Here is a 23695-nt window from a genome sequence, read left to right on the forward strand (position 1 = left end):
GGTGTTTCAGAATATTTTATTTTCATGCCAAGAAAAAATTGTTTTTTTTTAATGTAAAAGATTGTAAAAATACACACACACTATGTAGGCAGCAGGGCTTTTGTATGTCATAATCTGATATCTTTCTGAAACTGGTATAAATCTTTACAGCAAAGCAAATTTCATGCCATAAAGTTCAGTCTTTTCTTCGAATGTGTAGAATGTGGATGTCAGGACAGCTGAACTCTGGGTCCTGTTTGTCAGAAGGGATCTTCTCACAACTGAAATTTTGTTGCAGCAACTGAAAATAAAAAACGTGAGAAAGCAAATCCCAGTAAAAAAGGATCTATAACAAACTTGAAAGAAATATGTATCTGTTTATATTCATACCTCAAAAAACTTTCCTTCTACTTCTGGGTTAATGCCCTCGGTGCGTTGCTCATAGCAGCAGATAATGGAGGTCTCTGGTCCAGAAAGCTGCTTCAAGGTCTCCACCAGCGGACCAATAGACTGTGTAGGAGTGATCCGTGACATAACATGAAAAATGCAGCGAAATATACTTTTTATAGTCTCAAAATTATTACAGTGATTCATTACTGTATTTATACCTCCTAAACTTGTTCACATTTTGTTACATCCACAAACTTCAGTGTATTTATGTGGCAGATCAACACAAAGTAGTTAAGAATTGTAGAGTGGGGGAAAAAAATGATACATTGGTTTTTAAAATGTTCACAAATTAATTTGTAGAAATTTGTCAAAGCACCTTTCACTAAAAGTATGGCTACAGATCTTCTCAAGGATGTGTCTAGATTTTTTACATTCTTCTTTGGAAAATAACTCGGTCAGTCAGATTTGATGGGGAGCATCTGTGAACATCAATATTTACGTGTTTATAACTGGTTTTAAGTCTAGACTTTGACAAATGAATATGCTTTGATCAGAGCCATTCCATTGTACCTCTGGCTGTATGTTTATGGTTGTTGTTCAATTACAAGGCAAACCTCTGGCCTCCACCAGGTTTTCTTACAGATTTGCCTTGTATTTAGCTCCATTAATCTTTCCATCAACTCTGACCAGCTTCTCGACTGAAGAAAATCCCCTCCACAGCATAATGCTGCCACCACGTTTCACTGTAGCGATGGTGTGTTCAGGGTGATGTGTAATGTTGGTTTTCCATCACACATAGCTTACCTCTATGCATGTAGACCAAAGAGTTCAATTTTAATCTTTACTGACCAAAGCACGTTCTTCCACATGTCCTTCCCTAGCCTGTCAGTTTAGGTGGGAGCCTAGTGGTAGATTTATAGTAATGCCATACTCTTAAATTCCAGATGATGAATTGAACAATGTTCAGTCCGATTTTCAAAGCTTTGGATATTGTTTTATGACCTTTGCATATTTTATACTCTATACATCTTTTTTCCTGACCTGCATGGTGTGTCCCTTGGTCTTCATGTTGCTATTTGATTACTAACATTCTCCAACAAACCTCTGAGGACCTACACCGAACATACTGAGGTTAGTATGTACACGTGTGTAATTTATTTACTAGCAATTTCTGAGGAAAACGTATCATGCTGAATTATATTGAGGGGTATCAAAGTAAAGTGGGCTGAATACAAATGTTTTTGTTTTTTTTTACATTTTTCAGATTTTTTGATAAAAAGATTTCAACTTATGAATTATGTTGGTTAAACTCATAAAAAGCACATATAATACGAAGTTGGTGGTTGTAACGTAAAAATATGTAATATGTAAAAACGTTTGAAGGGTAACAACAAATTTGAAAGTCACTGACAGATGGGATAAACTGGGTTCTGGAAGGAATACAGAGAAGTGGGATGAAAATGGTTCTAAATAGGAACGATAGTTAAATGTGATGAGGATTCTAAAATGAATGAGAATGACAAGTGGCATGAAAATGGTTCTAAAAGGACTGAGAAGGACAAATTTGATGAATAGGGTTCTAAATAGCAATAACTACGTTTACATGGACATAAGTTATCGGAATAAACGGCCGATCGGACCTAAAATGTGTCATGTAAACATGTCAGTCGGAATATTCTGATCGGATTCAGCAGGATTGGAATGAAATTGTAATCCCACTGAGAGGGGTGGTTTATGCTGATTGACAATACGATCAACATGCATGTAAACGCTTGACAGGATCAAGTTATTCTTAATGAGGCAAACTGACCTGAGTGCGCATATGCGCCCCACATTCCCCCCACTGGTTTCTGGTCTTTGGTGGAGGGAGGGCCAGCGGCGCTAACGTTTGAGGCATCACAGAACTTTGAAGGATGCTTATTTCGTTCTGCTCTCTCATCCTGTAACGCAGATAGACCAGTAGCATGTGTTGCTGAGCCCGCAGATTAATTAGGAAGTTCAGTAACATCTCAACCGTGATTGGAAGACAGGCGAACTGGTGCGCTACTTCTTTGTTTGCTATTTTTTGTTGTTCAGCAAAGACGGAAGTACTTCTTCTTCTTCTTCTTCTGTGTTTTTGTAGGGAAATTTAATAATTGGATCTGCGCATCTCAGTGGTTCTATTCCGAATAAAGCCATGTGCATATAAACCCACATCATGATGGGATTGATTGGTTGTGTGTACATATATACGGTGCCATCAGATTATTTTTTAGTCCGAATACATTTCAATCCGATCGGAAATTATGTGCATGTAAACATAGCTACTGATAATGTTAAATGTGATGAGACAGGTTTTAAACAGGAAAGATAATGTTAAATGGAATGAAAAGGGTTTGAAAAAGGAATTAGAATAGGGGGTGAGATGAAAAGGGTTATAAATAGGAATGATAATGAAACATTGGAGGAAAAGGGTTGTAAAAAGAACTGGGAAGGACATATGGGATGAAGAGGGCCCTAAAAGGAATGAGAATGACAAGTTTGATGAAAAGAGTTCTAAAAAGGAATGAGAACCACTAGTGGGTTGAAAAGGATTTGAAAGGGAATGAGAACAGGAAATGTAATAAAAATCATTCTAAAAGGAATGAGAACACAAAGTGTGAGGAGAAGGATTCTAAAACAAAAGAGAATGGCAAGCGTGATAAAAGTGGTCTAAAAACAATAAGAAAGACAACTGGAATGAAACAGGTTCTACAAATGAATGAAAGAGAAAAGTGAGATAAAAAAACGGTTGTAAATAGGAATGATAATGGTAAGTGGCATGAAAGAGGTTTTAAAGGGAATGAGAGTGAAAAGTGGGATGAAAAGGTTCTTCAGAAGGATAAATGTGACAGGAAGGATTCTAAATAGGAAAGAGAATGTTAAATGGGATGAAAATTGTTCTAAAAAGAACAAGAATGATGAGTGGGAAGAAAAAGGTTAAAAAAAACAATGAAAATGACAATTGGAATAGAAGGGTTTTAAAAGGGAATGACAATGTTAAATGGGATGAACAGGGTTCTAGAATGAAAGAGGAACAGGTGGGACGAAAATGGTTATAAATAGGAATAATAATTTTAAATGTGATGAGAAGGATTCTAAAATGAATGAGAATGGCAAGTGGGATAAAGGGTTCTAAAAAAGCAGGATTAAATGGTTCTTAAAGAAGAAGAAGTTGGTTGTAAAGGTCTCTAAAAAGGAATGATAATGACAAGGGGGATGAAAACGGTTCTAAAAGGAATAAGAACGGGAAGTGCAATGAAAATAGTTCTAAAAGGAACGAGGATGAAAAGTGGAATATAAAGGGTTCTAAAATGGAATGAGAAAAGGAAGTGGGATGAAAAGAGCTCTAAAGGGAACAGTAATGAAAAGTGGGATGAAAGGGGTTCTAAAAGGAATGGGAACGTTAAATGTAATGAGGAGGATTCTGAAACGAATGAGAATGGCAAGTGGGATGAAAATGGTTCTAAAAGAAAGGGAATGACAAGTTGTTCGTAAAGGGTTCTCAAAAGGAATGATAATAACAAGGGGTATAAATAGGGTTCTACAAGGATTGAGAGGGACAAAAGGGATGAAAATGTTCTAAACTGAAGAAGAATAACAAGTGGGATAAAAGGGGTTCTAATTCACCCTGAAAAGGACTGAATGGTAGAAGGTTGCACAATACCTGCTCATAATATATGCAGTCTGCCATGAGAATGTAATGAGGAGGAGGCAATAGCTCTGACACATCCTCACCCCTTTAATTCAAAGAAATAGGAAGGTTAGGTGTAAATATGCAGCTTGAGTACATTTTAGTAATCCAGTGCGATATTAAACATAAGTACAAACCATTTCAGTACCTTGGCAGATATGGACCCACTTTTGATGAGTGACTTATTTTCTTGAATATTCGCATCGAGGAGGCTCTGCAAATCTTCTAGGTCTGTTACCATGACTTGAGCACTGTGAATATTAAAAGAACATGTAATATATATATATATATATATATATACAGGTCCTTCTCAAAAAATTAGCATATTGTGATAAAGTTCATTATTTTCCATAATATCATGATGAAAATTTAACATTCATATATTTTAGATTCATTGCACACTAACTGAAATATTTCAGGTCTTTTATTGTCTTAATACAGATGATTTTGGCATACAGCTCATGAAAACCCAAAATTCCTATCTCACAAAATTAGCATATTTCATCCGACCAATAAAAGAAAAGTGTTTTTAATACAAAAAACGTCAACCTTCAAATAATCATGTACAGTTATGCACTCAATACTTGGTCGGGAATCCTTTTGCAGAAATGACTGCTTCAATGCGGCGTGGCATGGAGGCAATCAGCCTGTGGCACTGCTGAGGTCTTATGGAGGCCCAGGATGCTTCGATAGCGGCCTTTAGCTCATCCAGAGTGTTGGGTCTTGAGTCTCTCAACGTTCTCTTCACAATATCCCACAGATTCTCTATGGGGTTCAGGTCAGGAGAGTTGGCAGGCCAATTGAGCTCAGTGATACCATGGTCAGTAAACCATTTACCAGTGGTTTTGGCACTGTGAGCAGGTGCCAGGTCGTGCTGAAAAATGTAATCTTCATCTCCATAAAGCTTTTCAGCAGATGGAAGCATGAAGTGCTCCAAAATCTCCTGATAGCTAGCTGCATTGACCCTGCCCTTGATAAAACACAGTGGACCAACACCAGCAGCTGACACGGCACCCCAGACCATCACTGACTGTGGGTACTTGACACTGGACTTCTGGCATTTTGGCATTTCCTTCTCCCCAGTCTTCCTCCAGACTCTGGCACCTTGATTTCCGAATGACATGCAGAATTTGCTTTCATCCGAAAAAAGTACTTTGGACCACTGAGCAACAGTCCAGTGCTGCTTCTCTGTAGCCCAGGTCTGGGGAATGCGGCACCTGTAGCCCATTTCCTGCACACGCCTGTGCACGGTGGCTCTGGATGTTTCTACTCCAGACTCAGTCCACTGCTTCCGCAGGTCCCCCAAGGTCTGGAATCGGCCCTTCTCCACAATCTTCCTCAGGGTCCGGTCACCTCTTCTCGTTGTGCAGCGTTTTCTGCCACACTTTTTCCTTCCCACAGACTTCCCACTGAGGTGCCTTGATACAGCACTCTGGGAACAGCCTATTCGTTCAGAAATTTCTTTCTGTGTCTTACCCTCTTGCTTGAGGGTGTCAATAGTGGCCTTCTGGACAGCAGTCAGGTCGGCAGTCTTACCCATGATTGGGGTTTTGAGTGATGAACCAGGATGGGAGTTTTAAAGGCCTCAGGAATCTTTTGCAGGTGTTTAGAGTTAACTCGTTGATTCAGATGATTAGGTTCATAGCTCGTTTAGAGACCCTTTTAATGATATGCTAATTTTGTGAGATAGGAATTTTGGGTTTTCATGAGCTGTTTGCCAAAATCATCCGTATTAAGACAATAAAAGACCTGAAATATTTCAGTTAGTGTGCAATGAATCTAAAATATATGAATGTTAACTTTTCATCATGACATTATGGAAAATAATTAACTTTATCACAATATGCTAATATTTTGAGAAGGACCTGTATATATATATATTAAATGCAAAGCAAGTCAGACAGACTGGAGAACAAGTCCGGTTTCGATCTCGGATCTCACCCGAGTGTTGCTGCCATCAGACCAACGACTCCTGTCCCAGCTCCCAACTCCACCACAGTCCTGCCACACCACACGTTGGCTCCTGCCGACGGGTTATAAAACTGTTTAGTCTCTAAATATTTAGACAGAACGATAGCTGCATCCCAGACCACACAACCGACGTCCCCTATGTAGCACTGCTTCATTCTTAACACGCAACCGTCATTCTTTTCAATTTCTCTCACAAAATATTTGCTGGCCTCTATTTCCGCCGCCATGTTGGCCAAAGTTGAAACGGTTGGCATTTAAGAGAACTTCCGGTATTACTTCTTTTCAGAATAAGACCGCTAATTCGAAAACATTTATGGAGTTTGAAGACATGTAGGCCGAAATTCACTTTCTTTTTGTGGAATTAACTGTATATGCCTGAAATACGGTAACCATTCCACTATAAAGAGGTCAAATCTGATAAATAATAAATAAATAAGACACAATAAGACCATAAAGAAATAAAACGTTGAATTTGTATTGCCATATTTTAAATAATGTGGGAAATAAATTTTTAAAATAAATATATTCATAGTATTTAAGTGATGGCAATTTATTATATGTGTAATTAAATAATTAAAGGTGGTAATCAAACAAAAGCTTTAAGTTATTTAATAATTTCCTGGTTACTGTTTAACATTGCACTATGAATATAATTCAAAATGTCACAATAGCTCATCCAATAGACTCTAACATCTGATTGGATTCAGTTCAATTCAATTCAGTTCAATCAAAAATACTTTATTCAACCCAAGGTGAAATTAATTGGATTGGCTCAATAAGCCAATTTCAGACCAGGGTGAAGCAGACAGACGAATTAATTTCATGAAACAATTAATAAAAATTACTTAAACAATTTGTTGTGTTTTGTAAATAATAAATACTTTTATTGGCCTTTTTAGTTAATTATATATAAAAGATATATATTAAAATATTTAGTTTCTATTACCAAATGACACATTGAAGGAACCATTTAATAATCTATTCATTGACTTATGGGGTAGTGCTTTTGGCCCTTAAAATGGGTAACTAAGTTAACTTGCTGACCAGATTAACAATCAGATGCAGGCTGTGGTTCCTAACCTATATTGAAAGTTTTTAATTGTGCACTGAAATACATGAAACAATTTTCAAAATAAAGTTCTCACTTGCCAGAAGCGACAGCATCAAGCGCAGAGGCTAACTTCCGGTGGTTCTCAGATTTGGAGTTTTTGCTAGCTGCTTGAAAGATGTTTAAAGCGTACCTTTACTGCTTGTTGAAGTCTACGAAACACATTTGAACATATATAGTACGCAGTTTGAATTTTTTTCATCACGATAATTTCTTTGTGAGAATTTAAAATGTATCAGAGCAGCACAGAGGAGATAACCGGCAGTGAAGCATCAGAATCTGGACAAACCTGTGCCAGAAGCGGCCTGAAGGGAACTACCGCCTCATCCTTTTGTCCCGCATCTCTTTCTTCTGCTTTGTCTTACCAAAGTTCATATGTCCATACTCCTAGTTCAAGTCATGCTCCATGTCAGCCAGGAATGACCTCAGGTGATTTTAAAAACTATTGTTTACAGGGCCTTGCAAAAGTGATCATTCCTTGAACAATTTGTCAAATTACAACCACAGTTCACTTCAGTGTGTTCTACCGACATTGTACTGGTAACACAAGTAGCACATAATTATGAACTTAAATACTTTTTACAAATCAAAATCTAAATAATATGCTTTTCATATGTCTTCCGGCCCCTAGAATATTTATGGACATGCCCTGACCTGCTGGATACACAGCTTTCTGCCACTTTTTTGCAAAAACAAAAATATTCAGTCCGAATGAATAGAACATTTAATAACTGCAATTTTTAAGTCTTGCCACAGATTCTCAATTGGCTTTAGATCTAAGCTTTCATAGGGGTATTCTAACACATGAATATACTTTTCCTTAAGTTTTCTTATTGTAGCTCTGGGTGTGTGTTTAGAGTGATTGTCCTGCTGGATGGTGAACCTCCAAACTAGTCGAAGGTCTTTAGCAGCATAGAACAGGTTTTTGATTCCAGACGTTCACTGTGTTTAGCTCTATCCATCTTCTAATCAACTCTGACCAACTTCCATGTTTTGCCGGAGAAAAGCTGCAGAGACACAGCATGATGCTGCCACAACCATGATGGGCCTCGTGTCTTCCTCAGACAGCTGCTCTGTTCGCTACCCTGGAGGAACACCAAAATTCAGGAGGACACCAGGTTCTTCAGGACCCACAGGTTGACACCCTACACGGTTATTATTGACTGAACTAAACTTCATATGGAGCTGTTTCCTTTACTCAAAATGATCACTTTTGACAGGAACAACTGGCTCGTCTGTTTCCACAATCGCTGGTGCCTCTGTGATAGTAGCAGTAGTTGAGGGACGAGGTTTGGCCAGAGGAGAGATTGGCATGGCCAGTGTTGACTTAAAATGTCCAGAACTTGTACTTTCTCAGTTTGCAGACACAGGGACATATGCCAAGGTAACTTATTAATTTATTTCTAGTTAACAATAAAACCTGTGAGAACAGCAATAAAATACACAGGACTGGAGTACATACAGCAGCTATGGCTTATTTTTCCCTCTGAAGGTTATAACCAGGATTCACATCTTGATGCCGGTGGAAATCTTGATGCCAGACACATCCAGTGAGAAGGGGAAAGGGACAAAACTCTTCAAGCTCATCACAGAGAATTTTCCGGTATAAATACACAGATATATTTCAAAATAGCATTTTTTTTAAATAAAGTACTAAAAATAAGTCACTGCTGGATGCATATTGTTAAAGTTAGCTAGGATATCTGAATATATTTCAGTGTAATGTTTTTTTCAGGGTGTAACTCTCACTGCAATCCAGAGAAAGTACTATAATGAGAAGAAAGGGCTGGAGTACATACAGCAGCTGTGCGCTCCAGAATTTAACACCGTCCTAATGGAAGTTCAAGCGAAGTAAGCCGCAAAATCCACGAAGACGCAAAAATACAATGCAGGTCCAAAGTTTGCATACATTCACCATTTACATGAATGTCACAATAATTGTTAGCTTTTTATAATTCATTTGAACAAAACGGCAACCTTAATGAATTTTATGAACAAGAATTTATAGTAGATTCAAATTACCGGTTAAAACTTAGACAAAGAGGCTCAAATACATATATTTGGATAATTGTCCCTTTGCAAGTTACAAACAAACCAAGCACTTTATGTAGCCAACAGCAAGGTCGTGGCGTTAGCCTCATTTTTCTGTCACTCACTTAGCGAAATGGACAAGCCAAATGTGTCTGGAGAAACAATTTTTGGCTACAGTGACAAAACATAAGTTTGGAGGAGTCAAGGTGAGGCTTTAAAAACTGAGAACGCTGTACCAGCCACCTAGCATAGTGGTGGCAGCCTCATGCTGAGTGCTAGTGGTACTGGTGCATTTCACAAAATGGATGGCCTGAGGAAAAACGAGGACTACCTTCAAGTTCTTCACTGTCACTTCAAATCCACACCAAACCTTTGGTTTTTCAGCAGGGCAATGATCCCAAACACACATTAAAAACCAGTTCTGGAAGGTGTGAAGCACGTTAATATAATGCCTCTGGAAAAGCGCCGACCTCAACACTCTTGAAAACTTACAAACTATGCTTAAAAGTTGCATTTGTGCAAGGAAATCAACCAGTTTAAATGAGATCTACCATTTTGGATAAGAAGAGTGGCTTCAGAAAGCACATTATTTCTCAGCAACTTGTTAAGGGAGTTTATGAACATATGAGTTGGGCTGGCTGTATATTTTTAACCCAGCATAGATTAAAAAAAAAATCCAAAGTGAATGAAAACTTGTATACCAAATCTTTATTTTTAAAGTTAATTGAAGCTGATAAAAAAACAAGTTCAAATTCACCATTTAAAGCTTAAAATCAATACGACATTCATGCTGATGATGTGTATATGCAAACCTCTGCCCGGCACTGTAAATCCACTGTAGATCCATCACTTCTTGTTCTTGTTTCTTGAATTATTATAATTTTAGGTATTATTGCTTAGCAACCGCTGCTGCTTTGCTGAAATACTTGGAGTTTATCCAGAGCTCTTTTTATGCGGCCAAATCTCTGAAAGTGATCTTTAAAGGGAGCGAACAGACAGCTATGATTGACTCAGCATCTGCAGCTAACCTGGAGTTAGTGGTCAATAACAGAGACCACAGGTAAGAGAGGAAGTAACTGTATAATTATGTTGTGATGTTTTTATGTAGTGACTTAGTAAATGAACAGATTTTCAACCTGTCTTTATTTGCCTTTGGACAGAAGTGAGTATACTCTTTTAGGAGTACTGAACCATACAAAGACACCTGGTGGAGCAAGGAGGCTGCGCTCCAATATTCTGGAGCCTCTGCTTGATGTGGATACTATAAACACGCGCTTGGACGCCATACAAGAGCTGCTGCAAAACGAGGATCTCTTCTTTGGCCTAAAGAATGGTTTAGGAGCTACTTTTTCTTTTAATCATACATGCACAGCTTTAATGCATACAGATAATGCATGACAGTGTGTGTTTTTTCGCTCCCCTCAGCCATAGGTCAGTTCCTTGACATCGACCGGCTGCTGTCTGTTCTCGTTCAGATCCCAAAGCAGGAGACGGTACATCCAGTGCTTTGATTTTTACAGCTTTAGGAGTCAAACTAAATTGCAGCAATTACATTCTATAGAAGTTGGCTTTTCTGTCGCTTACTTTTTGTGCATTTGTTACTTGTGGTACATTTGTTACTTGTGGTACATTTGTTACTTGTGGTACATTTGTTACTTGTGGTACATTTGTTACTTGTGGTACATTTGTTACTTGTGGTACATTTGTTACTTGTGGTACATTTGTTACTTGTGGTACATTACTCTTGCAGGTTCAAGCTGCTGAAGCTAAGATTACGCATGTCATCCAGTTGAAACACACACTGGACCTCGTGCCACAGTTAAGGGTCTGTGCCTGCTGGTAATTATTTAAATAAACATACATATAACGATTTTAAAAAGCTTATTAAACATTACTAATATTGAACAGATGGTGTTAAAGACATGCAGTACAGCTCTGCTGAAAGCATACAGTACTACACTGGAGGATAACAGGTGCAAAGCCATTTCTTTATTCTAAATGTGAATATTTAAAGTCCAAGGCACTTTACTGGCACCCTCTGTAAAGAGATGTAAAAACCTTTAAATGAACAATTTATTGCAGCAGCATAATATTCACTGAATTATGAAAAATACATTTAATTTGAGTACATTTATTCAAAGTATAGAATTTCCATGTCAGGATTTGTTTTAATAAGCTGTGTCAATGGACCCCATTTTACCAGCAGGGCATCACTTGTTATCTCCTACATCATTTTATGATCTTTGACTATTTCTCTTTTCATAATCTCGCTTTTTTTTCCAAAGCTCTTTATTGAACAGTTGAACGGAACATATACAACAAACCAAATAAGGTATCAATATATTGCAATGGAACCAAATAGTGGCAAAGACCAAAAAGTAGTAAACAGGAAGGAAAAAAGGGGCAACATTATTCAAAAAATAAACCAAAAAACTTTATCTAAACAAAACAAAAAGGCATTACTTCATTTTTTTTGCAGTGAGAACAGGTGTTTTCCCAATCTCGTATCGGATGATTGTCAAAGCGTCCACAGTCTGAACAGTCTGGTCGCATTTCATCCGACTTTAACATCAGTGTTCTGGTTCCGACTAGCATCCACACCGACTTCTCTACAGAAGTAGCAGTCACTGCTCCTCAAAAGGCTATTGTTAATAACAGTGCTCTCTTTTTTCTTCACCTTTGTCGGTTTCCATTGCTCAATAACAAAAAATTATACACAGACACCGACATCCATTTTTTACTTCCGTAAACAGTGTGCTGCTGTGTGACGTCAGTATTCTCTTTCTGCGCTTGCAGGTCGCTTTGAGGTCATGAACTGTTCAGACTGATGGCGGTCGCAGTAGTGGGAACCACCACTGGGCCCATGTCACATAATATTTGTACCCCAGGGAAACATAAAAGTCTTGTGTTCCTTGGTAGAAGTTCACAAAATGTTTGATCAACATAAATAACTACATTTATTTTTTTCAAATGCTTAAATGTAATTTATTTTTAAGGGATTGTTAGATGTAGAGATGATTGTTCCAGCAGTAATTTTATTAAAAACAACTAAATTATTTCTTAATTTAGTATTTCATCCCCACTGAATAAATGTACTCAGAATAAAGGCTGTTTTTTAAATTCATTTTACAGTGAGATGATGCTACTGCAAAAAAAGATCTATTTTTTTTAAGTCTTATTACACATCTTTACCTGGGGTGCCAATAAATATGACTGGAGTTACACATTTATTACCTGTACTCTGCTTTTTTAAACCAGGTTTTGCATTTTTGCTTTCCTTCAGATTCGACGTGATCCTTGAACAGATCAAAACGGTGGTAAATTATGACACATCATATATAAAAGGCAGCCTAAACATGCGAACCCAGAAGTGTTATGCAGTGCGACCCAACATCAATGAGTTCCTCGACATTGCACGCAGAGTTTACACTGAGATTGTAGACGACATTTCAGGTTCTCGTGACAGATCTTCAGTGAAAACCCTCTTCTTGCATTGTTTATACAATGTGTTTGTACCTTATGGCTTTGTGTGTGTCTCTTTGCTTTGTACAGGACTTGTGAACAAGTTGGGGGAGAAATACGGCTTGCCGTTGCGCACTAGTTTCAGCACGACTCGGGGATTCTTTATCCAGATGAAGCTGGATGGAGTGGTCCTACCTGAGGGCAACCTCCCCACAGAGTTTATCAAGGTACAACCCTTTAAAGATGTGAATTGCTCTGCAAACAAACAGACTGAGTTGTATCAGGAACATTGGGTGACTAAGATAGCGCCATGCTAACAGAAAACCTTCTGTTTCAGGTCACCAAGCAGAAGAACAGCTATGGCTTTACCACTGCAGACCTGATGAAGATGAATGGGCGCTGTGATGAGGCCCTGAGGGAGATTTTTCACATGTCTTATGTGTGAGAAGACACCTATCTATTAATTTATGAATCATTTTTGTAAACTTAAGTTTTACATCACTGACTTTCAAAATGCAAACCTTGATTTTTACTAGGACTGTTCTTGTCTAAAAAAAAAATCAAATATAAGGACATAATTAGTAAGGTGATTATTTAATTCATTGCATCTTTATTCTATAAATTGTTTCAATTAAATTATTGTACCTTCAGAGCTTGAAATATTTTAATTAATTCACATGTTGAAGCTGGAATGTATAACACACTTTTTACTTTGTGTGTTGTCAATGACTTATTATTGACATTCACACAGCAAAACAATATTTTTTAGTCACTAATTAGTCACTAAAACCACAACCAGTGACAAACTTGGAAGGTTTTAGTCAGAAAAGGCAAGACTTATTTTTAGCATTTGACGTCTACTAGAGGGTGCTATTTATAAGGTATTATTTTTATTTTGCTCCTTATGTTTGTTTCAATAGGGTGATATGCCAGCTGCTTACCACCATCCATGAGCACATCCACTGCCTTTATAAGCTTTCTGACACAGTATCCATGTTGGACATGCTGCTCTCGCTGGCCAATGCATGCACAATCTCAGACTATGGTAAGTTTCAATGGGTTCAATGACAGTGCCTTGCAACAGTACAAAGACCGGGTCAGTTGTCTTGAGCCCATGGTAGACGAGGGGCCTTCAACTATCAAATGTTTTTTTAAAAAAAGGGCTGTTTGTGAAGTAAAATGTAGGTCTGATACACCATATTGCCAAAAGTACCAGGTCACACCACCAAATCAATGACTTCTGGTGTTACAATAACTTCCAAAGTTGCTGGCCTGGGAACACCTTGGGCTCCTCCCCGGAGGGGCTGGAGGAAGTGTGTGGGGAGAGGGACGTCTGGGTGTCTCTGCTGAGTCTGCTGCCCCTGTGACCCGGTCCCGGATAAGAGGAAGACGACAAGTACGAGTATTTAAAATTATTTAACAAAGATTTTCACCTCATGACCATGTGTTGAAGTCATCGTGAATTGGTTTACCTCCTGGCTTACAATCAAAACCACTATGATTGACCTTCTTTAAGGCGTTCTGCAGCTGAGTTGCTGTGCAGGTTAACCGGTGCAGGTTGTTTTTGAGACACAGCAGCAATGAACAAATATTTTATGATATACTTTCACCACAAGAAGCAAAAGATAAAGAAAATAAAATTCTTATGCATGATTATACCATATATTTGATTAAGATTTCAATTGGATTCCCTAATTTAATTACGGCATTGATTAATAAATTGAAACCTTAAAAACATATTGAAAAAATATGCATTTATTTTTATGAAATATATGTGTCTAATTTATTTTAAATTATTACATATAACAATATAAAAATGTAAGAATTTAATAACCTATTTATTTTGGGGGTTTGAGTCACTGGTAACTTTCTACAGCAGGAAGATCATCTAGAAACGGTAGTAAACAAGAATATTAAAAAAGCATATAGCTGATGAGGGACGGGGGGAGCAAGAGAGAATGTGAATCATGACTGGAGAAAGTAGAATACAGTATCAATCATGTCTTGAAAAGGTAAATATACATAATTGTTCTACTAGTTGTCATGAGTGGGGGCCTATCTCAGATGATCTTGTCCCAGGCCCAGGCAAGGCTTTCAGCTGTCCTCAGGGCAACAACCCACACATAAAGCCAGAGCTACAGTGGAACAGTTTGAATCACATATTCGTACTAAGGTTTAGTTAGTAACCTTCATGAAGTTTGATCAGTTCTCCATAGGACAACCAGAACTGCTCTACTAAGCTTAAATCTCTGCTGGGCTCAGTTCTTTCTGTGTGCAGCGCCACCCCCAACAGCCACGTGGGTGGCAATTGCTGGCCCTCAGCTGTCTGAAACTGTCTTTCCATTGATGCATGCTGACTGCCTGCCCCCCTTCTGTCCCAGCCAGCTTGTACTCAGATTACCCTTTTTACATAAGCGCTCACTGATGTGCTGTATTTGCAGAGACAACTGCAGCCGCCAACTGTCTGTAACCAGTGCATATCTTCACTCAGAAATGGCTGATGTATGATACTGTGGCTTATTTCACAGCAAACTAGCAGCTAATCATGTATTTATTTAAACACACTGATGACATGCTGAATTTACATGCAGCACTCAGGCTTTTTTTAAAACAGCAGACAAAAAATTTTGTGTTTGTGCTGTGGATGCCAGTGCGTCCAGAATTTACAGACACCCTGGCCATCAAGCAAGGTCGTCACCCCATTCTGGAGCGAATGGCCCGACAGCAGCCTGTCTCAAACAATAGCTACATCTCCGAGGGCAGCAACTTTGTCATCATAACAGGACCCAACATGAGCGGCAAATCCACATACCTCAAACAGGTGGCGCTGTGTCAGATCATGGCCCAGATAGGTCAGCAGCTAATATTCTACCCTTATAAACTGTGCAAGTGCTTAGCTTAATCTTGCTTCATGACTGCTGTGTTTATTATCTTTAAGGCTCTTTTGTCCCAGCTGAGTATGCCTCTTTCCGGATCGCTGATCAGATTTTCACCAGAATTGGTGTTGATGATGATTTTGAAACCAACTCTTCTACCTTCATGTTGGAAATGAAGGAGGTAGGAGCTTTTTTTGCACAAAGATTGCACACGTTTTTGCATGCACTAAAAAAAGGAAGGATTAATTTGTAATACAATGTTTTCTTTACTTGAGATCTCTTACATAGTCCACAATGTGAGTGACAGGTCATTGACCATCATAGATGAATTGGGGCGTGGCACTAGTGCTGAAGAAGGCATTGGAATTTGTCACTCAGTTTGTGAGTTCCTCCTTGGCCTAAAGGTAAAATATGAATCAGCACAGTTGAGCTCTGCCGCTCCTCTCTCTGAATTAAAAACCAGATAATTCAGATTCCTTTGTTGTCTCTTAGCCATATAACTCCTTTCTTCTTGCTTTTGATGCACCTCCCTGGTCAACATGAAGCCGCAGAACAAACAAAGGCGTCCTACGTTTTAGTTGTTTTATACATGAAGGTGTGTCCTCTTTTTCTCTCCTCTGCAGGTGTTCACACTGTTTGCCACACACTTTCTTGAGCTCTGTCAGCTGGAGTCTCTCTATCCTAACGTGGAAAACCAACACATGGAGGTTCAGCACACACGCAGCAGTGACTCTGGCGCAGAGCAAGTGGTGCATACATATCTGCTGAGTCGAGGATGTTCTGAAGAAAGACACTATGGTAACCAGTCGGTTTTAGGAACAGTTTTGTTAAGGTTTCCCATGGAAGTGATCACAGTAAGCACTTTCTTCTGTTTTAGGTCTGAGAGCAGCTGAGATGACCTCACTTCCTCCGAGTATAATCCAAGAGGCAAAGTCAGTTGCCTCTAAAGTCAGCCAGCAGCTTCTGGTATTGTTCATAAAGATCATTAAAACTTTTTACATTACAACCACAAAGTTCTGTGTATTTTATTGGGATTTTATGTAATAAATTAAACAAAAACTAGTGCATATTTGAGCAGTTGGAAAAAAAGGGTTTTGATTTCAAACTGGATAACAAATAAAAATCGGAAAATTATGACTTGCAATTAAATTCAGACCCCTTTGAGTCAATACTTTGTAGAACCACCTTTAGCTGCAATTACAGCTGCTCCCAGCGTTGAGCACGAAGAATGTGCCACAATTCTGGCCCATTCTTTGCAAAATAGCTAAAGCTCAGGCAGATGAGATGAAGAACATCTCTAGACATCTGTTTATTTGGCAGCCTCTTGAAGTTTTCCTCCAGGATTACCCGGTATTTAGCTCCATTCCCATCAGCTCTGACCAGCTTCCCTGTCCCGAATGCAGAAAAGCATGTTTCACATTATGTGCGTTCAGGAGGGATTTGCAGTTTCAGTTCTTAGTTGCTACATGGTATTTGTAGTAAGGGAAGAGAGTTCAATTATGGTTGGATCTCACTGGAACACCTTCATCCACATGTTTGCCGTCTACCCTAAATGGCTTGTGGCAAACAGCTAAGGGGACTTTTTATGGCTTTCAACAATGTGACAACGATGGCCTTTTTTTTGCCACTCTCAAAAATGCAAGTTTGTGTACAATTCACCCACCTGAGCTGTGGATCTCTGCAGCTCCTTCAGAGTTGCCATGGACCTCTTGGCTGCTTCTCTGATAAATGCTCTTCTTGCCTGGCCTTTCAGTTTAGGTGGACGGCCATGTCTTGATAGGATTGCAATTGTGTCATACTCTTTGCAATTTAAGATGATGAATTTAACAGTTCTCTGTGAGATGTTCAAAATGTGGAATATTGTTTTATATCTTTATTCTGCTGTAAACTTTACAACTACACAAGTTTATCTATGACTGTCTGGGATAAAGTCCATACAGTTGAACTCTGTTTGCTAGTTTGGTGACGCCCGAAGGCAGCTGGTCACCAAACGTTTTACCATTGAATTTGTAAAAAATTGGAAAACCATGTATCACTTTCAAATTTAAGCGTTAATTTGTGTTGGTCGAGCACCTAAAATTGATTGCAAGGTGATGAAATTAGTAAGATTTTGGGGTTTGGGAGTGTGGATGCTCTCTCGTCTCTCGTCGTCTTCCGCTTATCCGGGACCGGGTCGCGGGGGCAGCAGACTCAACAGAGACGCCCAGACGTCCCTCTCTCCAGACACCTCCTCCAGTTCCTCCAGGGGGAGCCCAAGGCGTTCTCAGGCCAGCCGAGAGACATAGTCCCTCCAGCGTGTCCTGGGCCGTCCCCTGGGCCTCCTCCCGGTGGGACGTGCCTGGAACACCTCCCGAGGAAGGCGTCCAGGAGGCATCCGGTATAGATGCCCGAGCCACTTCAACTGGCTCCTCTCGATGTGGAGGAGCAGCGGCTCTACTACGAGCCCCTCCCGGATGGCCGAGCTCCTCACCCTATCTCTAAGGGAGTGCCCGGCCACCCTACGGAGGAAACTCATTTCAGCCGCTTGTATCTGGGATCTCGTTCTTTCGGTCATGACCCAAAGTTCATGGCCATAGGTGAGGGTAGGAATGTAGACCGACCGGTAAATCGAGAGCTTTGCTTTTCGGCTCAGCTCTCTCTTCACCACAACGGACCGGCACAGCGCCCCCATTACTGTGGCAGCCGCACTGATCCGTCTGTCGATCTCCCGCTCCATTCTTCCCTCACTCGTGAACAAGACCCCGAGATACTTAAACTCCTCCACTTGAGGCAGGAACTCCCCTCCAACCTGAAGAGGACAAGCCACCCTTTTCCGGTCGAGTGCCATGGCCTCGGACTTGGAGGAGCTGATCCTCATCCCAGCCGCTTCACACTCGGCTGCGAACCGCCACAGCGCATGCTGTAGGTCTTGGCTAGAGGGGGCCAGCAGGACTACGTCATCTGCAAAAAGAAGAGACGAAATCCACTGGTCCCCAAACCCAACCCCCTCCGGCCCTTGGCTGCGTCTAGAAATCCTGTCCATAAAAGTTATGAACAGGACCGGTGACAAAGGGCAGCCCTGCCGGAGTCCAACATGCACTGGGAACAAGTCCGACTTAGTGCCGGCAATGCGGACCAAACTCCTGCTCCGCTCGTACAGGGACCGGATGGCCCCTAGTAAAGGGCCCCCGGTTCCATACTCCTAGAGCACCCCCCACAGGGCATCACGAGGGACACAGTCGAATGCCTTCTCCAGGTCCACAAAACACATGTGAACCGGTTGGGCAAACTCCCATGAACCCTCGAGCACCCTGTAGAGGGTATAGAGCTGGTCCAGTGTTCCACGGCCGGGACGAAAACCACACTGCTCCTCCTGAAGCCGAGGTTCGACTATCGGTCGGACTCTCCTCTCCAATACCCTGGCGTAGGCCTTACCAGGGAGGCTGAGGAGTGTGATCCCCCTGTAGTTGTAACACACCCTCCGGTCCCCCTTCTTATGAAGGGGGACCACCACCCCAGTCTGCCAGTCCAGAGGCACTGTCCCCGACCGCCACGCAATGTTGAAGAGCCGTGTCAACCATGACAGCCCCACAACATCCAGAGACTTGAGGTACTCAGGGCGGATCTCATCCACCCCCGAAGCCTTGCCACCGCGGAGCTTTTTAACCACCTCGGTGACTTCAGCCTGGGTGATGAAAGAGTTCAACCCCGAGTCCCCAGCCTCTGTTTCCTGTGTGATGGCAGGATTGAGGAGATCCTCGAAGTACTCCTTCCACCGCCCGATAATGTCCTCAGTCGAGGTCAGCAGTCTCCCGCCCCCACTATAAACAGTGTTGGCGAAGCACTGCTTCCCCCTCCTGAGGCGACGGACGGTTTGCCAGAATCGCTTCGAGGCCAACCGGTAGTCCTTCTCCATGGCCTCACCAAACTCCTCCCAGGTCCGAGTTTTTGCCTCTGCCACAGCCCGGGCTGCAGCACGCTTTGCCTCACGGTACCCGTCAGCCGCCTCAGGAGTCCCACAAGCCAACCACAGCTGATAGGACTCCTTCTTCAGCTTAACAGCATCCCTTACTGCCGGTGTCCACCACCGGGTTCTGGTATTCTCACCGCGACAGGCACCGCAGACCTTACGGCCACAGCTACGGGCAGCAGCATCGACAATAGATGCGGAGAACATGGTCCACTCGGACTCTATGTCTCTAACATCCCCCGGGATCTGGTCGAAGCTCTCCCGGAGGTGGGAGTTGAATACATCCCTGGCCGAGAGCTCTGCCAGGTGTTCCCAGCAGACCCTCACTATGCGCTTGGGCCTGCCAAGTCTGTCCGACTTTCTCCTCCTCCAGCGGATCCAACTCACCACCAGGTGATGATCAGTGGACAGCTCAGCCCCTCTCTTCACCCGAGTGTCCAAAACATGCGGCCGAAGGTCTGATGATACGACAACAAAGTCGATCATCGACCTCCTGCCTAGGGTGTCCTGGTGCCAAGTCCACTGATGGACACCCTTATGTTTGAACATGGTGTTCGTTATGGACAATCCGTGACTAGCACAGAAGTCCAATAACAAAACACCACTCGGATTCAGATCGGGGAGGCCATTCCTCCCGATCACGCCTCTCCAGGTGTCACTGTCGTTCCCCACGTGGGCGTTGAAGTCCCCCAGCAGAATAATGGAGTCCCCGGGAGGGGCACTATCCAGCACCCCCGACAGGGACGCCAAGAAGGCCGGGTACTCTGCACTGCCACTCGGCCCATAGGCTGAAATGATAGTCAGAGACCTCTCCCCAACCCGAAGGCGCAGGGATACGACCCTCTCATCCACTGGGGTAAACCCCAACACGAGACGGCTGAGCTGGGGGGCAACAAGCAAACCCACACCAGCCCGCCGCCTCTCCCCGTGGGCCACTCCAGAGTAGAACAGAGTCCAACCCCTCTCAAGGAGATGGATTCCAGAGCCCACGCTATGCGTGGAGGCGAGCCCGACTATTTCCAGTCAATATCTCTCGACCTCCCGCACAAGCTCAGGCTCCTTCCCCCCCAGCGAGGTGACATTCCACGTCCCTAGAGCCAGCCTAAGCATCCGGGGATCGGGCCGCTGAGGTCTCCACCTTCGTCCGCCACCCAATCCTCTTTGCACCGGTCCCTCACGGTTCCCCCTGCAGGTGGTGGGCCCAGTGGGGGATGGCCTTGCGTCTCTCGTTCGGGCTTGGCCCGGCCGGGTCCCGCGAGGAGCAACCCGGCCACCAGGCGCTCTCCGACAAGTCCCGACCCCAGGCCTGGCTCCAGGGTGGGACCCCGGCTCTGCCGTACCGGGCGACGTCACGTGCCTCGATATTTTATTCTTCATGAGGGATTCTTGAGTGTGGATGCTTTCTAATGACAATACATCACACAATATGCAACCATACAGGCCAACATTAATTCCTTACACACTGACCCAATGCTAGCAGTATTATTCTAGTTTGGCATTATAAACTGGTAAATTTCAGAAAAATACTTTAAGAAGAGACTAAACCTAGTATCTGTCTGACACTTCCAGGCCAGACATCCTACTGATCCAGAAACACAGAGACAGAGGGCTGTGTACCACCTGGCCACTCGCCTTTTGCAGACCGCCAGAAACTCAAGATTGGACCCGGAGAGCCTGCGTATGTATCTGAAAGGACTGAAGAAGCAGCATGAGGCTGAGCTGCAGGCTGCAGGACCAGCAAGGCCCACTGACTCTGGAAGTTAGAATCAGTGGCAGAAATAAATGACTCTGCCCTTCATTAGAGAGATAACTTGCAGTAAAATAAATTTCTCCATTCAGCAGCATTATTAATCTAACAAGTTATCTTATTTGAGCAATATAATACAGCTCATTGATGAGTTGTCTTAGTTATTCTGTATGTTAGTGAATTAATAGCAAATGATATGTTTTATGAAAATAAATGATGGCTAATTACATAAGGTTTATGAATAAAAATGGAAAGGTTACACAGCAGTTATCTTTGCCAATTGTTTCATTTGCTAGTAAAAAAAATCGAAGCAAATGTTATAACAAGATGGCAATAAAATGCCAAATTAGCAACAAGCCAGGTGATATCCACAAAATTAAAAACAAAAAAAGCAACAACAAAGCAAAACTAATTTGCACTAATAGTATGAATTTCACTTTTTGAATTGTATTACAGAAATACGTTTTCGACAATATTTTAATTCTTTGAGACGCATCTGTATGATGACCTATTCCCTCGGTGTACGTCGGTTCACAAAACGAGCGCTCCCTATCAGGCTGCTTATGATCCGCCCCCGCAAACCAGAAACGGCAGAGTGTGACGGAGAGCGCAGGAGGAGAGTGCCAGGAGCTGCCCTGGGAAGTCGGGGGTCTCCCAGAGTCAACGCAGAACAACGATATTTCATCACTAGCAACAGGAACAGACAACTGGAGCCACAGGTATAAAGAGGACGGCTTTTCCCGCAGATGATAGGGGTAATTTTTGGTTAGAAAAGCCGTTTGTCCTGGTCAGAGCTGCTCTTTAGTTTCTCACGCAGGCCTGGGAGCGGGCCGCAGCGGAAGAGAGAAGCAGAGCGCCGGGTCAGAGATTTCAAGAGAGGGAGGCTGGGATAGTACGAGCAAACGAGGCCTGTCAGGGCAGAGGTCCACGCCTCCAGAGAGGGACGAGCCTCTCTGTAAGGGAACCAAACTATTATTCTGCATCACTGTCTTGGTCAGCTCTTTAATGGCAGATATTTCCGGTGAATTTAACCTGACTGACCGGCTAGCGTTGATGGCAGTCTCCCGTTAGTTAGCTCTGTTAGCTAGCTCATTCATAGGCTGAACTGGAGTCTCTCTGAACTTAAAGTGGTCTCCTTGGTGAATTTAGGAAGAGAGGTCACTCATAACGTTCATGTCCGGGTCACAGGGGAAGCTCTACCAGAACATTTTAGGGAAATGAAGTGAGCATGCCTGCTGCTTCTGATGACTAATTTCATTAGTATGTGTAAACTAGAAAGTAACACTGCGTGAAGATCAGACCCTGTTTATAGTTTGTTCATTTTAAAGGTGCAGCGTTTGACTTGGCGTGGGACCAACTGCCATTATTCGGCCTGCGGTTCATGTTCGGCATGACCAAGCAAGCTAGCACTTTCAGTACTCCACCTGTTAGTGCTGGGGTGGCGTAAAGCTTACCACCCTGTGTCAAAGACAAGTTGATCTACTGTAAACTATTCCTGGTATTCGGGTGACTTTGTGCTGCCAATCCCTGAATGTGTTCATGATATTTAACCCAGTCAAACCGTCTTTGATGGCAGGAGGACTTTGGACTCATTGGACATTCTTTCAGGATCTTCTTGGTGACAGTTTAAGGAATGAATTAATCCTCCATTCTGACTGGGAATATTTTTGTCTACTGATTGGTTATATCTCAAGGCTGTTTAGATTTGCAGCCCGACCAGGATTAGCAGAAAATGAAAGCACTAATGATTTCTCCATAACCAGGCTTAGATACTGTGTACTTTGATTCTCTCAGTTTATGAACATGGTTATTGATAAGGGTATATAATTAGTATTTTATTTTTATCTTGTAGCCTTCTCATTGACTCAAGTTCATGTTGCTGGGGCAACGAATGAAAACACACTAGTCCAGTTTTATGTTTGAAAGTAGGCATGGGCAGGTCTGAGATCCTCATGCTATGATAACCTTGAGTAAAACACCACAGTATCAAAGTATTTCCATAAAAAGTATATAACATAAGTGCCTTTATTTAAAACAATGATACAACCGCTTTACTGATGTTTATAACGTTTATTATTATTCTAATGTATGTAAATATTAAAACAAAAATATAGAATAAATGGGCATAAATAGTTGACCTATTGCCAAGTGTAATATAGTATTAATTTAGTGATGTCTGTGGATTCAGTGTAATAGTGATCTTGAGTCCACAAATTGTTTTTTTTTTAAACGGTTTATATTAAAAAGCCAATTGGTTTAGTTAATTTAATAATTCATGACCTAATTCATTTTCATTCAAGAGGTTCAGGGTAAAGAAAACTGTCATTTGTTTTTACTGTTTTAGTCTGTGCTTTTAAACAACTTGCTGCCAACTCTAAGATATTAACTTTAGAGTTGTATGTCCTTCTTTTGGACTTTAGGCATGATAGTTATCAGGACTTGGCTCTGTGTCCTTGCCTGCCAAATTAGG

At 41.7% G+C, this 23695-nt stretch overlaps 3 protein-coding genes across 10 annotated transcripts in view; 2 read left to right on the forward strand and 1 right to left on the reverse strand.

Annotated features, from left to right (window-relative positions):
• Positions 1-6307, reverse strand: vcpkmt (valosin containing protein lysine (K) methyltransferase). Of its 3 annotated transcripts, XM_047393187.1 has the most exons (6): positions 6023-6307; positions 4219-4332; positions 4055-4127; positions 2180-2309; positions 370-489; positions 1-280 (listed from the first exon to the last, which is right to left on the reverse strand). In XM_047393187.1, the coding sequence occupies exons 1-5, from the start codon at positions 6304-6306 to the stop codon at positions 419-421; spliced, it is 672 nt and encodes a 223-aa protein (XP_047249143.1). In that variant the 5' UTR covers position 6307; the 3' UTR covers positions 1-280; positions 370-418. The 3 variants fall into 3 exon arrangements, with proteins under 3 accessions (XP_047249143.1, XP_047249141.1, XP_047249144.1); XM_047393185.1 differs by lacking the exon at positions 2180-2309; XM_047393188.1 differs by lacking the exons at positions 2180-2309; positions 4055-4127 and having other exon boundaries at positions 4230-4332.
• A 921-nt stretch (positions 6308-7228) lies between these two features.
• Positions 7229-21491, forward strand: msh4 (mutS homolog 4). 2 transcript variants are annotated; one of them, XM_047345810.1, is made up of 20 exons: positions 7229-7589; positions 8168-8296; positions 8381-8544; positions 8653-8763; positions 8896-9011; positions 10078-10251; positions 10352-10524; positions 10617-10684; positions 10942-11016; positions 11100-11164; positions 12475-12644; positions 12744-12880; positions 12991-13094; positions 13574-13698; positions 15305-15505; positions 15592-15710; positions 15805-15933; positions 16153-16327; positions 16407-16495; positions 21048-21491. In XM_047345810.1, exons 1-20 carry the CDS (start codon positions 7391-7393, stop codon positions 21240-21242), a joined length of 2718 nt encoding a protein of 905 aa, XP_047201766.1. In that variant the 5' UTR covers positions 7229-7390; the 3' UTR covers positions 21243-21491. The 2 variants fall into 2 exon arrangements, with proteins under 2 accessions (XP_047201766.1, XP_047201767.1); XM_047345811.1 differs by lacking the exon at positions 15805-15933.
• Positions 21492-21794: 303 nt separating this feature from the next.
• Positions 21795-23695, forward strand: part of ktn1 (kinectin 1) — a 30745-nt gene continuing 28844 nt past the window's right edge. For 4 of the 5 annotated variants that reach the window (XM_047345143.1, XM_047345146.1, XM_047345147.1 and 1 more), the window contains exon 1: positions 21795-21944. The gene's annotated coding sequence lies outside the window, so the exon portion shown is untranslated. Of the gene's footprint in view, positions 21981-23695 lie in introns of all 5 variants that reach the window. The other variant, XM_047345144.1, reaches the window with a different exon arrangement.

The sequence above is a fragment of the Girardinichthys multiradiatus genome, chromosome 19, assembly GCF_021462225.1.
Source record: "Girardinichthys multiradiatus isolate DD_20200921_A chromosome 19, DD_fGirMul_XY1, whole genome shotgun sequence".
Lineage (NCBI taxonomy): Eukaryota > Metazoa > Chordata > Actinopteri > Cyprinodontiformes > Goodeidae > Girardinichthys > Girardinichthys multiradiatus.

Excerpts from the sequence above, each read along its gene's own strand:
- vcpkmt (XM_047393185.1), bottom strand. The coding sequence starts at position 6,306 with ATGCCAACCGTTTCAACTTTGGCCAACATGGCGGCGGAAATAGAGGCC. Across the intron at positions 4,128-4,218 it reads TCTGCCAAGGTACTGAAATG|GGGTGAGGATGTGTCAGAGC; the intron begins GTTTGTACTTAT and ends TTTGAATTAAAG. Across the intron at positions 490-4,054 it reads ACTGCATATATTATGAGCAG|TCTATTGGTCCGCTGGTGGA; the intron begins GTATTGTGCAAC and ends ACTCCTACACAG.
- msh4 (XM_047345810.1), top strand. The coding sequence starts at position 7,391 with ATGTATCAGAGCAGCACAGAGGAGATAACCGGCAGTGAAGCATCAGAA. Across the intron at positions 11,017-11,099 it reads ACCTCGTGCCACAGTTAAGG|ATGGTGTTAAAGACATGCAG; the intron begins GTCTGTGCCTGC and ends AATATTGAACAG. Across the intron at positions 12,881-12,990 it reads TCCCCACAGAGTTTATCAAG|GTCACCAAGCAGAAGAACAG; the intron begins GTACAACCCTTT and ends CTTCTGTTTCAG.